Genomic DNA, 16,375 nt, shown 5'->3' with positions numbered 1-16,375 from the left:
TCAGGATTTAAACCCCAAAAGTTCTTTCTCGAAGTGATTTCAGAAATAGTTGTAAAAATAATGGCAAACAAGCCATATTTCTTCCTATTTAATGCTGGTTTATAGGATGGCATCAGTTATTGATACTGGTTACTCTACTAAGAAGATGAGCATGTGTTTAGTTTGGAATACCCTTCAGTAATGCAGTGAAATGATAAAATATTATAAAACCTATAGTAAAACCTAACTGATTTTTACTGACTGCCAAAACTTGGTGTCTGTCGTATTAGTCTTTATTAAATTTCATACAGAAACTATTTCCAGACAGAGTATTGAAGTTGCACGGTCCTGGTAAAACACATTTAAGGTTTCTTAGTGAAAGACTGTAATATTTTTATATTTAATTCGTCATGGGTGTTTCCTTTCCAAAAGAATCTACCCTTTGCCTTGAATGAGGCAGCATATGCTATGGAGAAAGAAAGATTCATGTAGTGAAGGAGATGGTTTGAAGGACATCCTTCATATTTTTGAATCTGGAAGAGATGTGAGGAGGAAAGACTACTAAAGGGGTTGAGCTTGTGGTTCAGGAAGGTGAAAGACAGAAGTTACGGGACCTTTTCTGATTTTGTTAGTAAACTGTGGAAGAACTAAAATTTTTAGTAGGTTGTTGAACTTGAGACACGAACTTATTTAGACCTACTTCAAAAAGCTCTTCTGCTTGTTCAGTCAAAGACAGGAAAGTATTAGGTGGCTGAACATCCCTCTCTATTTTGAACTAAAGCTCTGGGTTTGATTGGATTGCAGAATCAGAGAACATTGGGAAGCTAGAGCTGAAAATCTTTTCCCAAAGTTAATTTTGTGGAGGAAGCTCACATTTCTTCTCCTCTATGCCATTTCCCATTTGTGACCATTCTTTTCCTTTCGTCTGCTGTGCTTACAGAGAGGCTTTAGTGTTTAGTGATTCTGGATGCTTAAAGTCAATGCTTTCTGCCTTTCTCATGTTTCTACGTGGAATCTCCTAGATTGTTTTCTAATCTGTTTAGTTACACATCTTCCAGGTACAGTTGGGGTACATGGTTCATCTTCATAGATTGTATTCACTAGAATCACTTGTTGGAGTTCCACTAAGTTTTTAGGGACTGAATTCTCTAGGTTCCATCTCCATGTCACCACACTTAGAAAAGCTCCTGAAATTACTGTGCAGCTGTGGGAGCTTTCCTTGGCTTTTCAAACGCTCTGCTCGCAAACATTTTGAAGATACATTTATGGCTATAAACTCTTAATCGTACTAAGGTTGCTGCCACCCTAGGACTCTGCTTTTATAATCAGCCCTTTTTACATACAGTCCTTCAACTGTTGGTGGGCAGGGTTTTTTTTCATGACCTTGTTGCAAGAATTGCTGTGAAGAGTAGACCTTTGGCAGTGTTCTACTACTTCACTGGAATGCTTTTTTCACTGGAGTTGGTGTGTTTAGTCTCTGAAATAGCTTTAAATGTGGAATTTTTATTTAATTGCAGACAAACTTTGCAGGAGTACTGTTGTTAACTATACAAAATGTTTTCCAGGAGGAAATCCCATGGCTGTGGTCAGCAAACAAGTGAATATGGAATTGGCTAAGATCAAACAAAAATGCCCACTTTATGAAGCAAATGGACAAGCTGTAAGTCTGATACTGTTTTCATGAGCCTTTTAGAAAGAAATAGTATCTCCAGTGTATTTGTTACCAGGCTATTGGTCTAGCAGGAGATAGCTTCAAGGAAGAGGGAGATGGAGTAATGAAAGTGTGTGTCCATTTTTAGGCAGTGTAGTAATATTCTAGCATATCTGCTATTCTTCTAAAACCTGTTCTTTCCACATGAGTTTTTAACTTTGAATTTCAGACTTTTTGTGGAAGCTAAGTTCCCCTTTGATCTTCCCAAATTCATTACTGTTTTTCCTTAGGCAGTTGTCTGTCTCACTCCTCTTTGAAACAGTTGTCTGCTGTGCTGTTCTACTTGTTACTTTTTAAAGGATTGACTAACCAATGTCAGCTGGTTGAATACATGCAACAGTTCAGAAATAATATTCTGGAGCTGGGATTCACAAACTTAATTAGCTTTATTTCTTTTTGCTGTAGTGTCAAGGAGTGCTGTTAGAGATAAAAATGATAGATCCTAGTTTAGTCCTGAATCTCACACATGTATTGACTGGAAGTGTTCCTACCTCCTGAAACTTAAAACATGGTACCAAGAGTAACTTCTGAAAGAAGACAGATGAGGTTACTGAGCTGCTTGCTAGGGGCCTGAAAAAGTGATCCTTGGCACAAACGTGTTGTAACCTGGCACCTGCAGCTTCTCTTACTGCACACAAGTGAATAGGATGTTATAATAAACTCAGGGAAAGCATTGTAGACAGTTCTAGCAGTCAGTCTACTCTCATGTTGTGAAGCCAGTCCTTCATGTAACATGCTTGCCTCTGCACTGCTGTGTTCCCCCTCTCCCAGCTGTTTCAGCATCTGCCCAAGTAATGCTTCAGTATCTCACAGTGGGGCAGATGTATCCTTGTGCAATGTGAAGAGACTCCCTCTGTTAACACTACCCAATAAGACACACAGTTCAGCTACTTTGAACTTTATACCATGCTTTTATTGTCTCAGTAAGCACTGTGATGCCTGCAGCTTGCCCATGCGGCTTTCCTTTCTCTAGCCCACTCCTTTCTGTTCACAGTATGCAGCAACTAGATCACTTATTTCCAGGTAAGGCCCTCAGGCATATGCAGCTCCTGTGGTCCAGGACTTCTCTTGCTCATCAGATAGGCACTTACAGAAGAAGCCAGTGAGAATGGAGTGTTTGTCTGAAAAGGAATATTCCTTCCAATTACTCTGTAGTGTTTCCTGTACCGCATTCAAATGCTATTTATCCTAGGAGACACAGTCAGGGTGGAAACTGGCAGTGTGGCTGCATGCTGCCCAGCACTGGGGTAGGGAGGAATTGTTCAGCACAAAAAAGGTTCTTACTGCTCCTTTGGCTAACTTGGTGGCACAGGTAACATCACCTCCTTGTGTTCGAAGGTGGTTGCTGCAGCAAGGAATTGCTGCTGTTTAGATGTGTGCATTTATTAGTGTAATGACAGGAAGGTTATAACACTAGTCATATTTTAAAAAGGCATGTCACAAAATTTGTCGCCTTACCTGTTGCAAACAAAGCTTGATAGGTATAACTGGATATATTTTCCAGACTGAATTTTATCACTTCCTTGTGTTGACTACATAATAAACCAGAATGCTTTTCCTTGGTTTAAAAATAAATAAATAAGATTGCCTCTGTGTGCTGCTTGTTTCCTAGCATGTCTGTTACGTATAGCCTCTGGAACATTTGACTAAACTATCTAATTTGAAGCCATTTTAACTATGACAGATAATTAGGAAGAGCAGTTGTGGTGTGAGTAATGATGACCAATATTTTAATCTTCTACCACACAGATACCACAAATGCCAGTATAATCTTGCTTCTGTGACTTTCAGTATCTGTGCATCTATCTGTGATCATATCTCTGTATTGCCTGTAACTGATGACGATCTAAGCTGTGTTAAAGCTTGTTACTTCATATGATAAAGAGTAAGTAAATGAAAATGGAAGCTCTAAAAAGAAAATTTGAATTTGCTTGCTCAGATGTGGTGCAGTTGTACCTTGAAAGCTGTGTGTTTTGACGTGTACTGCTTATGTTGTCTTTCTCTTGTTTTTCCTTAATATACTCCATGATGCTGCTTACACCAAGGCAGTTATTTTACTAATCCTTTCTTTTCCTTCTTTAATGTAGCCACACTTTTTCCTTTGATTATTAGCACTGCTAAAAATTAAATGCCTATTATCTGTTTCTGCAATGTTTTCACATCTTAGTACTTTGATTTTCACCCCACTGTATAAAGCTTATCCTGAAATAGCTGTCAGGCTACTTATGTTGTATTTCTTTCTGCTGCAATTGTTGAAAGGACACTGCCAAGGTACTACTTTATAAACAGTGAAAATGAAGTTTAGTTTAAGCTGAAATCACTTTCTACAGGATATGCTTCTTCCAAAGGTGCATTCACAGTTGGGTTACTAATGAGTATTGGGCAAGTAACGTCTAAGCACCTTTTTTCAAAGCAAAAATTTTTCTCACCCTGCCCATAGAGAGTCTACTAACTTGATAGTGTCCCTTTACATTTTCCTTTCAGCTTATCCCTGAGCCCAAGTCCATTCATTGCCCCACTCTTCCTCAAAACCTTCTCAATTTGTGTCTACCAGTAATAGCCAAGAGCACAGCCTTTCTTGTCTCAAGTAAGAGTACTAATGTTCCATATCTCTCTCTCTGGCATTTTGGCAGACTTCATGGTACTTGACAGGAGGCAAGCTGTAGCTTTTAAATTAGCTAATTCCCTAGCCATCCTAGGAAGTATCAAAGATCTCATTGGAAAACAATATACATCAGATAATAATTCAGACATCTAAAGCAGGGAATGCATCTAGAAGTCTAGGTACAAGTAATAATGGGATGTCCTTCATACCTTGGCTACTGTCTTGACAGCTTTCCACGTTTACACAAGTACCTTTTAAATGGTTAACCATTCCTGCCAGTCTGTCTATGTCTTTTTCTCCGCTATCTGCATTTTACTGAAGAGGAAGTATGAGTATACATCCTCATTGTTCAGCTCTGCAGTGAAGTCATAAATCTCTTGCTGCTCGCAGCTGTATGGTGGCCCAAGACTGAGCAGTTCTATACCTTCAGTTACCACTCCTCTAAAGTGCGGTTGTTATTTTAGTCTTTGCCGTGGTGTTACCTAATTAAGAAAGACTTCTCTCTGAAGAAGTGAAGATGGAATCAATTTCTCTGCATATAGGATGGGCTCTTAATGATTGCAAGTTTCAGATCCTTTATTTGTGAGTTGGTGAGTTGGTTTTCTCCAAAAACTTTACTGATACAGGAGTTCTGAATAGTCTTTGGGAAGTTCTACTGTCTGCACAGCTGCCTAAGCTTCTGAATAAGGCATTGATATCAGCTGTGAAAAGGTAGGCAATGTAAATATCAAAATGTCATTTCTTTTCCCTTTCTTCACCCTAACTTCACATTGCTGGGAAGTGTGCATTTTGTAGTGCCATCTTCAGTTTGTTGTCCAACAGGATTCTCACATCCTTTTCTTCAAAGTTGATACCCAACAGTCAGTCCTCAGCCTGTCGTGAGGCATGGGGGTATTCCGTCACAGTTTCAAGGCTTTGCCTTTGAACTTCATGAGGTTTTTGTCAGCCCGTTCCCCCAACTTGTTGAGATTACACTGAGAGGAGAAGAGATTGGGGAGGCTTGAGAGCAGACCTTACCCATAAAGTCTGAGGCAGAGAGGAATTTAGTGTTTTAGCCTTTTCCATATCCATTACCACTAGGTTCAGCAGCAGGTCTGCAGTCTGCATTATCCTTACTTTTTTGCTACTTCTGTGTATGTAGAGAGCCCTTCTTCTTGCCCTTGTAGGTCCAGCATCTCAGTTTCAACTCTGTCTGACTTCAGGTTTTCTTAATGCCATCCCTGCATGCTTGGGCAATGCTTCTTCATTCATCGCAGCTGACTTGTGGTGTAATAATAGATGCTTAAGCTGGAACTTGGAAGATGAAGCTTAAATGATAAAAGTGATTCCCAGCACTTTCTTGAAACTGGAGCTCTAATTTTAATTTTTCAACCCTCAGAAGAAGGTTTCAACCCTCAGTCCTACACCTATTCATCCAGAAAAGATCTGAAATCTAATTGTTCAGTGGAGTCTGCCCTGTGGCTCTGGAGAGCCTCTGTTCAGTCTTAAGGCAGTGCTTAGTGGTAGCAAGTCCTGTGTTTTCAACTGAGACTTCTGCTGAGGATGTGTACCAAGTTCTGGCCCACCGAGACATGGCTTTTACTTAAGCCAGAAGCTGCAGCAGCATCCTGTTCATCCCCAGGGTCTTCTCTTCAGAGGCAGAATCACTTATCCATGGATTGACTGTAAGGAAGTATCCTAGAAACCAAGTAATTTAGATCATGCCTTTTCATTTCCAGCTCTTCCTTCTTCATGATTAAAAAAAATTAAATGGGCACAGCAGTACGTACCCGCATTGTTACCCACGTTGTTAAAGTAGATCCTAGTATTCAGGTGTGGTACAAGAATACAAAGGTTAAGTCAGCGGTGGGTGTATCACTGGAATGTGACAAAAAAGTTTGCATTTGGGAACTGCCATTTGAAGCTTTCCTTATACCTCTGCTATGTTCAGTAGCGTTGTTGAAGCTTTCTGGTACATATACAAAAATAGTCTCATAATTGTGAAATACATGTTCTATTTAGTATAAAACCCAAATCTTTTTGAATATGATAGGTCGAAATTACATTGTTACATAGCTACAGAGTTACACAATTGTTATCAAATGTGAGTGGCAGCAGCTACTGGAGAGGGTGGCACAGAGGAATCTTAAGTACAGATCTGGCTAAAGAGGAAGTTTCAGCATGTAATTCTGAAGGAGAGCAGTATCAATCAGGGAAGACAATACAGGTCTTTGGGACAGATTTTCAATTTTTACACAAATGAATAAGCAGAAATGTAAGCATGCATCTGTATCTTGAAATTGTAGATTGGACAAGACTGGAGATAAGTATAGGGAAAGTTTGAAATATCCGCATATATAGTTAAAAAAATACTAATTTATATATACATGCTCTAGTCATCATATAATCTGTGTCTTCTGTAGTGCTGTTGGGTATAATATTCCAGCCTGTGAGCTGACAGTATCTCAAAACTTTTATCATGTTTTAGAAGCACATGATCTTGAGAAATAAATAGTGGATATAGTATAGAATATAGTAGTGTCAAAAAAGAGATTATTCGTTTTGAGACGTAATAACCTTGAGTGATGGGAGAATTTCAGTAATAAGAAAAAAGGAGAACCTTACACTCATTGCAGAGTAGGTGAGTCACTAATCTTTGGCAGCCATGGGGTGGGGGAGGTATCTTCATTCTTAAGATTCTCTCAAAAAAGTAGATCCATCAGAAATAGGGAAATTCATTTCATGGTGCAGTAAGTCTCCAGGGAGACACTACCTGCAGAACAGTATGGGGTTCTAAGACATTTCACCACAAGAATAGTGGAAGAATCAACATCTTGGTATAAGCAGTTGGAAAAGTTGGCTTGTTATGCTTATGATATGTACCCAGAGATGGAAGTATTAATTGTGAACCTCAGTGTTTCACTCTGAGAAAATGCCAGACAAGAAAGATCTACAGAGCTAGAAGATAACCATTGGCACAAGAGTAAGTGGCCAGCTGCAGAGTGGAAGAGGAATCCTAATTAGAGCAATGAGATACCGATATAACTTCCCAGTCAACACAGGGTGTACTTGGAGTTAGGGGTGAATAACAGTTCAAAAAGAGCCATCAGATAGTTGTTGTGAATTTAGACTGCAGTAGAGAAGGTAATCTGTGTCATTGCTCTGGTTTCTTTTAAAATTTTCTTTGTACTGCTCGAATGTCTTGTCTCTGAGGCTTTGAGCTCTGGTGACCAGTATTTTTTATTTTTTATTTATGAATAGGTTATTAACAAGAAAGTTTTTTCTTTTGACTCCTAGGTTCCAAAAGAGAAAGATGAAATGGTGGAGCAAGAATTTAATCGTCTGCTGGAAGCCACATCCTACCTCAGTCACCAGCTGGATTTTAATGTTCTCAATAATAAGCCTGTCTCCCTAGGTCAAGCTCTGGAGGTTGTCATACAGTAAGTGACTTTTCTCTTCATGGTAGACTTTCCTATTTTGTGGAGAATTTTCCAAAAGATATCTGAAACAATTGTGATGCTCCTAGGGTAAGCATTACCCACTTAATACAACTGTTTGGTCTCTGCTGAGTTCTCATTTGTGTATGTGTTTCTTGTTTATTGAAGCAAAATATGCCAAAGATGGTTAAAGGAGCAAACATCTTCTCTTGAGAGCTTCCTGAAAATCACTGCTACATCAACTGATAGTGGATAATTGACGTACATACAGCCCACTTATACTACTTGAAAGCTAATGGCATTTGTAATATGCCTTTTAATAATAGTAGGTAACTTCAGACTCACGTTTTAGCTAGTCAAGTATACTTATTTACAAAAACTTGTATTAATTTTCTAATTGCCATAGGAGTATTTACTAAAATATCCCATGACATGTGCTTTTATTGCATTACACTAATTAGATTGTGATAATGAGTTTTCTCAATAATGCGAGGATTTTATGGTGAACTAACTACTCACTTTTTCCAGATTGCAGGAGAAGCATGTGAAGGACGAGCAGATTGAACACTGGAAAAAAATTGTGAAAACACAGGAGGAATTGAAAGATCTTCTTAACAAGGTCAGATAAAGACATTTAGAACAAAAGGATAGCATTGTGTTCCTCAGAAAGTGGCAAAATGCACAAAAACTTCCATGGAAAAATATCAGAAAGTTGCCATTAATGCTGTTCTTAAACATATCTGTTCATTTAAGACCTTTCTAGAAGCACTGTTATAACAAAGGAGTCTCCATTTTTGAGGAGGAGCACATAAGTGACTAGGCAGAAGACTGTAAAACATAAATATGGGAAAAGAAAGGGAGAGGACAGGCATGATAAATAGTGTTGTGTCATAGCTTCCTTTAGAGATGTTGATAATGACTGAGGCTTTTGGGGGGTTGTTTTAAAATGTTTACTTTCTTTACCACAAATCTGATTTGTAGTGTAGAAACAGTGTTTTAGGCCTACTTAAATTAGTTTTGGTTGTGGTAGATGACATCTTTACATCTTCATGGAAGTTTCTCAAATTAAAAATGTCTGAGGATAGCTCTCATATCCTAAGTTATTTGCAAGATATTTTGTAAGAAATCAACGATGTTGGGTCTAAGCCATGTTGTTTTGGGGTTGGTGGTATTTATTGTGGTTTCTTGGAGGTAGAATTGCATATATATAAGTAACATCTGTCAAAACCAGGAAATCTCTTTGGTATAACGGCATAGTTTGAGACGAATATCCATTTTACACAGTAACATGCATGAAATCTACCTTCCCTTCTTCCCTCCCCTCCCCCCCACCCCTTGCTCCCTTTTTTTACTCCACCTGAAAAAGATGGTGAATTTAAAAGAGAAGATTAAAGAACTTCATCAACAGTATAAGGAAGCATCAGAAGTGAAGCCACCTCGGGATATTACAGCAGAGTTTCTTGTGAAAAGCAAACACAGAGATCTGACTGCGCTTTGCAAGGTAAAGGATGACATACATACAGCACTTAAGTCAGTGGTTTCTGAGGACTTCAGCAGCCAGCCAAAATTAGCCGATATAAATGTTTCCACATCTCTCACTCTGATCCAACACTCTCAAGAGAATGTGATTGATGGTAACTCTGGGTTGTAATACTGATAACAGGGCTGCATTAAGTACCTTTAGGTACCTGTCTTTCATGGCTTATGATGGAGAGTATTAACATGATGAAGGCTCAATTTTAGGTAGTAGTCTGTGCTGGCTCATGTCAGATAGGATTTAATGTTTTGAAGGCTAAATTTTAGGTCACACTTGGTCTTTAGGTAGTACTGCTGGGTCTCACAATAGTCTGGAAATAAAATCTGCACTTGAAGAGAAACGCTCTTTTTCCAAGATAAAAAAGGTGATTTCCTGAATAAAAGACTTCTTTCTATCCAAAGATTATCATTACAGAGCTCTGTCTTGACAAGCAGAGTTAGTTCCCCTCTCTGTGAGTATGTTGATGTAGAAATATGCCTTAAAAAGGAAACCTTAAAAACTGTTCTTTCTATGATAGTGAAAGACACCCTGCTAAACCAGGTCAGATAGAACTAAGGATCATTTTTCAGCGACTTGTGCAATAGAAGATACATACCTTTATTTGGAAGCTCAATGTTTTTATGTATACATAAGTAGTAGCTCTTCTGTTTTGTCACCAATGAACAGCTTTGTGCTCCTGTCACTATTGTTGGACACTCCAAATTATTCTGCCTTGAAGGAAAATGATTGTTGCCTTTATATCTAGTTCTACTAATATTTTTTAAAATAAGGGAAAAAACCCCAACAAACCCCAAACCTCTGAGAGGAGCTTGAATTAGATCATGTCTTTGCCTTTTGCGTGACTGCTTCTGCTTTGGAAATCTCTATGTTCGATATGAACTATAATCTTTCAAGAGAGAAAGAAGAATAGAAATAACATTTTGTCCAATATGAAAAAGCTCTCAGTACCATAGGAGCCCTTAAAATTCCAGGACTGTAACGGACCTGCATGTTCTTTAGATCTAAGTGTTTAAATTCCTGAAATATTAGTGTACTGATCTTTTCTGCAGTGTGGCATAGACTTCTATATATTCGAACAGCAGAAGGGCAAAATATGCTGGATTAAATGTTGAAAAAATAAAGAACTTGATTTAGATTCCACTAAAACCATGAATCTTCCACTGATTTCTCTTGAGGTTAGGTCTAGTCTGATGCTACATGATGTCTTTAAGTCCTTTTACATGTAAACTGATTTTAATGCTAGCTTTAAATCTTATTAGGAGTATGATGAATTGGCAGAAACACAAGGAAAGCTGGAAGAGAAGTTACAAGAACTTGAAGCCAATCCACCAAGGTAAAGATACAAACTATAAAAATAAATACTCAGGAAAGCAGGTTTTTTTACTACTTTTCACTTAGTTTCAAAAATGCTATGGTATGCTTTGTTTTAATTATGGTAACTCAAGGGGTTAGGAAGGTACAAACATGAAGTTTGAGTTCCTTCAGCTTGAAACTAATCTTTCTCATTTTTAGAGGTGACTTGGACAAAAAAGGTGGTTCTTAGATAGGGTGCATTTCAGTAGAAATCCTTACTGTAATCAGTGCCTGATCTCAGGAAGCCTTTGAGATTTTAAATTCCCATCACTAATGATAGCATACCAGTCCTGCTTATTTTGGCAGAAAATTATTATTTTGTGCTCTGTGTGATTACACTAGGTTTTTAGTTGTTGTCTTTATACATGCTACTTAAGCCATTATTTATGTAACTTTTTTTATTTCTAAAGTTAAGTTTCTAGCTTCACTTAGAATATTTTACATGTACTCTACTTTGAAAATGTGAATTTGCTGGGCTTTGATACTCAGCTTTCATGAAGGAGGTCCAACTCCTTGAAACAGAATCTGCTTGTGTTCTTTTTTTATTTTTCCACTAAGGAGGGACTCAAAAAAGACTGTGAATAAATTTTTCAAAAGCAATGTATTTGCAACATCATATTCTAGCAAACTAAATGTCTTTGTATTATGTTTGGTTTTTTCTAGTGATGTTTATCTGTCATCAAGAGACAGGCAAATACTTGACTGGCATTTTGCAAACCTAGAATTTGCTAATGCTACACCCCTGTCTACGCTTTCACTGAAGCACTGGGACCAGGTAGCTAATTGATGTATTCATTCAGCAATACACTAAAAACTTAAGCTATATTTACTTCATTCTCATGGAAGCTTCTCTATGTTAATAACTTCTAAACACTGAAGTGCTGTCTGCTTTTATGCAGATACTGAGCTCTTACATGATTATTATTTGCTGATGAAATTCCAGTCAGCTTTTTGTTAGTGCCAAAACAATCTAATAATACTGTCTACTGAAAGTTCCTATACTTACTACTTGACTAATAAACAGAAGGAATTTCAAATTTATTCGACTCTTTGAAAAAAGGTTTTAGAAAAAAATTTTGCCATTGTGTAGATTTGCTGATTATTTTCTGTTAAATTATGTGATTTCATTATAAATGCATGCTTTTTATGCATCTTTTATTGTAGGATGATGACTTTGAATTCACAGGCAGTCACTTGACTGTGAGGAATGGATATTCCTGTGTGCCTGTAGCCTTGGCAGAAGGGCTGGATATTAAATTAAACACAGCAGTTCGACAGGTTCGCTATACAGCATCAGGTAAATGAAGCCACCTCCTCCGGAAAACTGCTCTGAGGGAGTATGATCATAGAAATTAGGTTTAAGTGCTTCTGGAAGCAGATGTGAAGATTGATCTCGTAAAAACCCTCCCATTATATGTTTTGGGTTAGATAAACAGCCACACTTCTTATTGTGATTAGTTGTGTAGGAAGCTGTTAGAGGTTTATTAATCTTGAATGTTTTTTGCTTATTTCTGTGGCTGGTTTGATGCCATCCTTTTCATTGTATTTACTGATTCACAAGTTTACATTCATTCTCCCACTTCTTTACTTCATTGATTGAAGCGTTTGGAGTAAGGTCTTGGACTGCTTAAGACTTGATGTCACGGGATCTGGTATTACAAGTATAAATGAATGTAATACGGACTCAAACAAATGGAAGGAATATATCTTTTTGTTGTTATTCAAAACATTGGGCTTGGGAAACTGTCAACTGGGAGAGCAACTCAATGAGAGGCTCACTCTACTTGCTCTATTTATGCATATATTTAAATATCATTTACTGGCCTAGATGAACCTTTAGGCTTATCCCAGTATGGCCATTTTCAGATGCTGTGTAAATTACACTTTCTGGAATTGAGCTATGTGGCCAGTAACATTCACTTGCCTACAAGTTAAGTAATTGTTAGTGTAAAGTTGTCTCGATAAACAAAATGTTTTCTGATGTGGATATGTTTTTATGGTAGTTTCTTTAATATTTAATCTAATGCTCTTGCCTCCTGGCCTATTAAATGATTGGTTTTCTCTCCCCTTTCCAGGCTGTGAAGTGATAGCTGTAAATACCCGATCTACTAGCCAGACTTTCATTTACAAATGTGATGCTGTGCTGTGTACTCTTCCCTTGGGAGTATTGAAACAGCAACCTCCAGCAGTACAGTTTGTGCCGCCTCTTCCTGAGTGGAAAACTTCTGCAGTGCAGCGTATGGGATTTGGCAACCTTAACAAGGTGACTTGGTCATTGAGGGAACTGCAGCAGACCAGGGTTTGCAATAGGTAGAATCTGAAATGTCTGTGGAAAATGTTTGGTGGGTGAGAGGAAGAACGTTTTTTCCACTGCTGTTTTGCTAGATTTTGATGCTGAAAATTATCTGAAGAACTGTAAGGACCTCTTCTCTATTTCCCACACAATTTTTTCAAATAGTTAAATTTCAGAAGTAGATTGACACAATATGTCTGTTGCAGCTTGTTAACCAGCAAATTTGTAAACTACAAGAGCACACTAACCTATGGAAGGCAGTGTAGGTATACACCTTTATGTATTATGTATATGCAGTATATATTCACCAGATTTTCCTTTCTTGACCTTTCCAGTGATAAATACCAATGAGTGTAATTGTCTCTATTTTTGTTTTTATTGTGCGCTCTTCCTAGGTCTTGATTCTTTTTGTTTCTAGGTTGTGTTGTGTTTTGATCGTGTCTTCTGGGATCCAAGTGTCAATTTGTTTGGTCATGTTGGTAGCACTACTGCAAGCAGAGGAGAACTTTTCCTGTTTTGGAACCTGTACAAAGGTAGCTGTGGTGCATGTCTACTTTTGCCAGTGTCTCATTTGTGTAGTTTCAGATCCAGAAAAGAGCACTTTTTAAGATGCTGTGAGTGTTCACATATGGATATGATAAGAAGATAGTATTTGTAGGAAGACAAATGGAAGCAGAGAGCAGCACTGACTTGTAAACAATTCTGTAGTAAATTAGGGCAGGACATGGATGAGTATGGGTTTACTAACGCTGAATTCGAGGCTATGTCTGTTAAATTGTGTTGCTACCTATCTACCATAACACTTACAGTTTTATAGGCTACTTTATTGTCTTGCATATTGAAGTTGTCCTGTGACTTACTCGGTATTATCTTGGTTGCTTCTTTTAAGCAGCTATTTAGTTGCCACTGGTATTCTGAAAGAATTAACTTTTTTGATTTTTATTGTGCTGTATTAAGAAAAAAAACCCCAAACCTAATCTAACATGTTTATATAGTATTTCAAAAATACAGCAAATAATGTGCATTCTGTTTGCCGAAGAGCAGTGTTGTCTTAATTCAGTATCTACTTTGTCAGGAGGATGTACCGAGTTCTTCAAGAAAAGGGTGATTTGCCTCTGCAGCTTTTCTGAATTAAAAGCCACTTCTTAGTTCATAAGTCTCTTTGAAATTGAGTTTCTCTCTTTCCACTTGGAATATTGTTTGAGCTCTTCCCCTCTTTTACTAAGCTTCTCATGCAGATGGGACTGGCATCCAATTTAGTCTTAGTTTTGAAAACCTCAGCTTCCTGGATGTTTTTCAATTTGAACTGATAGTTTGAAGCCAGACCTCTTTCATGGGACTGTCTGTCTAGTCGAGGATGATTCGATAACTGTAGATGAGCCCCTTTCATCTGTGACCTCCAGTCCTTTCTGGTACAGGTGACTCTGCTGCCCAGGATTTCAAACTTAAGTGGCTAGGATCTAACCAAGATAAACTACATTTTTTTCAGATGTAAGGGGTGCTATTGACTTGTGTATTCTCTTACATGGCTGACTTGCAGAACTCAATGCTTGTATGTTATCCTGCTTTGATTTCTCAGGGGGGTGCAGTGCAGCCTTTACAGAGTATTGAACACTCAGATGTCAGTGGAGCAGACTAGAGGCTTTGTGATAGCTCCATTCCTCTTGCTGAGCATTACCTTTCCAGCTTGATGAGCTGCAGGCCCATCCATATGGTTAAGATGCAGTCTGCCCTGGAGGAAAGGCAAGCTAGCTGCGGTGGATCCAATCTGTTGAATGGATGACTGTTTCCTGTTTTGAGCAGCAAAGCGGCTGTGACTTACAGACCATGAGTCTCAGACTGACAGATGATTTTAGAACTCCTCTTTAGAAAATGCTTAAATAGGCAAAAGGTTTTGCTCTGCCTGTTTCTACAGCTGGACTTTGCCATTAGTAGGTTTTTTTTTATCTGCAGCTGCTGTCTGCAACAAGAGGTTGTCAGAAGATATTTTTCAGTAAGCATACTGTTTTTGTTCATTGCCATACTAAAAGCAAAGATGTATATACAGTGAGCACTATTAAATGAGTTATTTTTCTTGCAGATGACTGTTTAAAGTACCAGGGGGTTTTCTTCCAGCCTGTCACGGGCAGGACAGGTTTTTCTTTTAACTGGAGAAAATTGCTGCGCAAGGAAGGTGCCTTTCTAGGGTATTTAATTGTTACAATGTTTGATAAGACTTCACTGGAGATATACAAGCAATGAGCCGTGGATAATAAGGCTGTTTGTGTATCTGCTTTTGTGGCTTTAAGATGGCTGTGTTACATACTTAACAAGTAGTGTTGGGATTTTGGTTTAGATGGAAAGACAGTCTCGCATACAAAGGTTTTGCTGCTAGATGCAAAACCTTCTTTCTCATGAAAATAGGCAGAGCACTTAGAAATAAAATAGAAATGCAATAAAATCCTATGCTAAAGCATAAGTCAGATGGCTGAAATAGGAAAAAAATCAATTACCATTTCTTGTGGACAGTTAGGTGGCAGTTAACATGATTACACTGTGAAATACTAAAGCAGACCTGACTGAACTTGTAAAGCTGTTATTCTGTCATATTCTGTATTTCTGTAGCCATAGCACTTTGGGCAGAGACTATTTAAACTGAACAGATCGGAGAACAATTATTAATCCAGAAACAAAAAAACCAAAGTATCACAGCACATGCTGTATTAGCTCTGTGGAAGTTCTTTAAAGGTCTTGTGTTGGCAGGGACCAACTGGTCTCTGAGAAGGGTTTAAAGATAGGTGGGTGAATGCAGTGAAACTCAGATGAAAAGACTGCATGTGTTTGTACTGCTGTTGGGTGACCTGTTGTACCTCAGACAGGAATCCTCCCTGTGGTTTAAGTCTAGTTCAGATAATGACTGCTGAGAAAACCAGTAGCCTCAGGAACGCTATACGTGTCCCAGAGCAGCTGCCCTGTGCTGTTGGTGCCTCTTGCTCTGCAATGCTGTTGGATTATTGTTGTAGCTTTGTAGACACACTTTAGGATGGAGAGACTCCATCAGCACGGGGCAGAGGAACTCATGGCAGAAACACTCAGTGTTTTCTGGAAGTCCAATGACATTTCGGTCTCTCTTTTCTTGCCTGGCTCTTCTGTTTTTCCTAGAGATGTGATGAAAAAGATGAGGCCCTTTCTCTGTCATAGTTTTGTGGTTACTCTCTGATCTCTGGCTAAACCACGTTCTCTGCTTGCTGTTTGGTATCAAGGCTCAGTAAACATCACTGCCTCGAGAGAATTTTTTGTGGTGCAGTGACACATGCTTATCATGCAAGAAGCTTTTCTGAGCAGCACTTTGATATTTGCGTAGCAAAGTAGTCACTGTTCTGCTACAACCTTCTGGCTTTCTCTTACAGTTCTGAATTAATCCAGGTGACTGAATAGCAATGTTTTCAGGTCTGGATAAATGCTTACAGAACAGGGTCTCATACCTGGAAAGGCAGGATTT

At 38.4% G+C, this 16,375-nt stretch overlaps 1 protein-coding gene across 4 annotated transcripts in view; it reads left to right on the top strand.

Annotated features, from left to right (window-relative positions):
* The window catches only part of KDM1A (lysine demethylase 1A), a 49,283-nt gene that overhangs the window by 20,593 nt on the left and 12,315 nt on the right, over positions 1 to 16,375 (top strand). For 3 of the 4 annotated variants that reach the window (XM_052810924.1, XM_052810923.1, XM_052810922.1), the window contains 9 exons: positions 1,545 to 1,639; positions 7,572 to 7,714; positions 8,240 to 8,330; positions 9,078 to 9,212; positions 10,508 to 10,581; positions 11,265 to 11,376; positions 11,766 to 11,898; positions 12,677 to 12,864; positions 13,313 to 13,427. In XM_052810924.1, the coding sequence (XP_052666884.1) occupies positions 1,545 to 1,639; positions 7,572 to 7,714; positions 8,240 to 8,330; positions 9,078 to 9,212; positions 10,508 to 10,581; positions 11,265 to 11,376; positions 11,766 to 11,898; positions 12,677 to 12,864; positions 13,313 to 13,427 (1,086 nt within the window). The remainder of the gene's footprint in view (positions 1 to 1,544; positions 1,640 to 7,571; positions 7,715 to 8,239; positions 8,331 to 9,077; positions 9,213 to 10,507; positions 10,582 to 11,264; positions 11,377 to 11,765; positions 11,899 to 12,676; positions 12,865 to 13,312; positions 13,428 to 16,375) is intronic. The other variant, XM_052810925.1, reaches the window with a different exon arrangement.

Source organism: Harpia harpyja, chromosome 16, assembly GCF_026419915.1.
Source record: "Harpia harpyja isolate bHarHar1 chromosome 16, bHarHar1 primary haplotype, whole genome shotgun sequence".
In the NCBI taxonomy this organism is placed as follows: domain Eukaryota; kingdom Metazoa; phylum Chordata; class Aves; order Accipitriformes; family Accipitridae; genus Harpia; species Harpia harpyja.
This window is presented reverse-complemented; position numbering and strand designations above follow the sequence as displayed.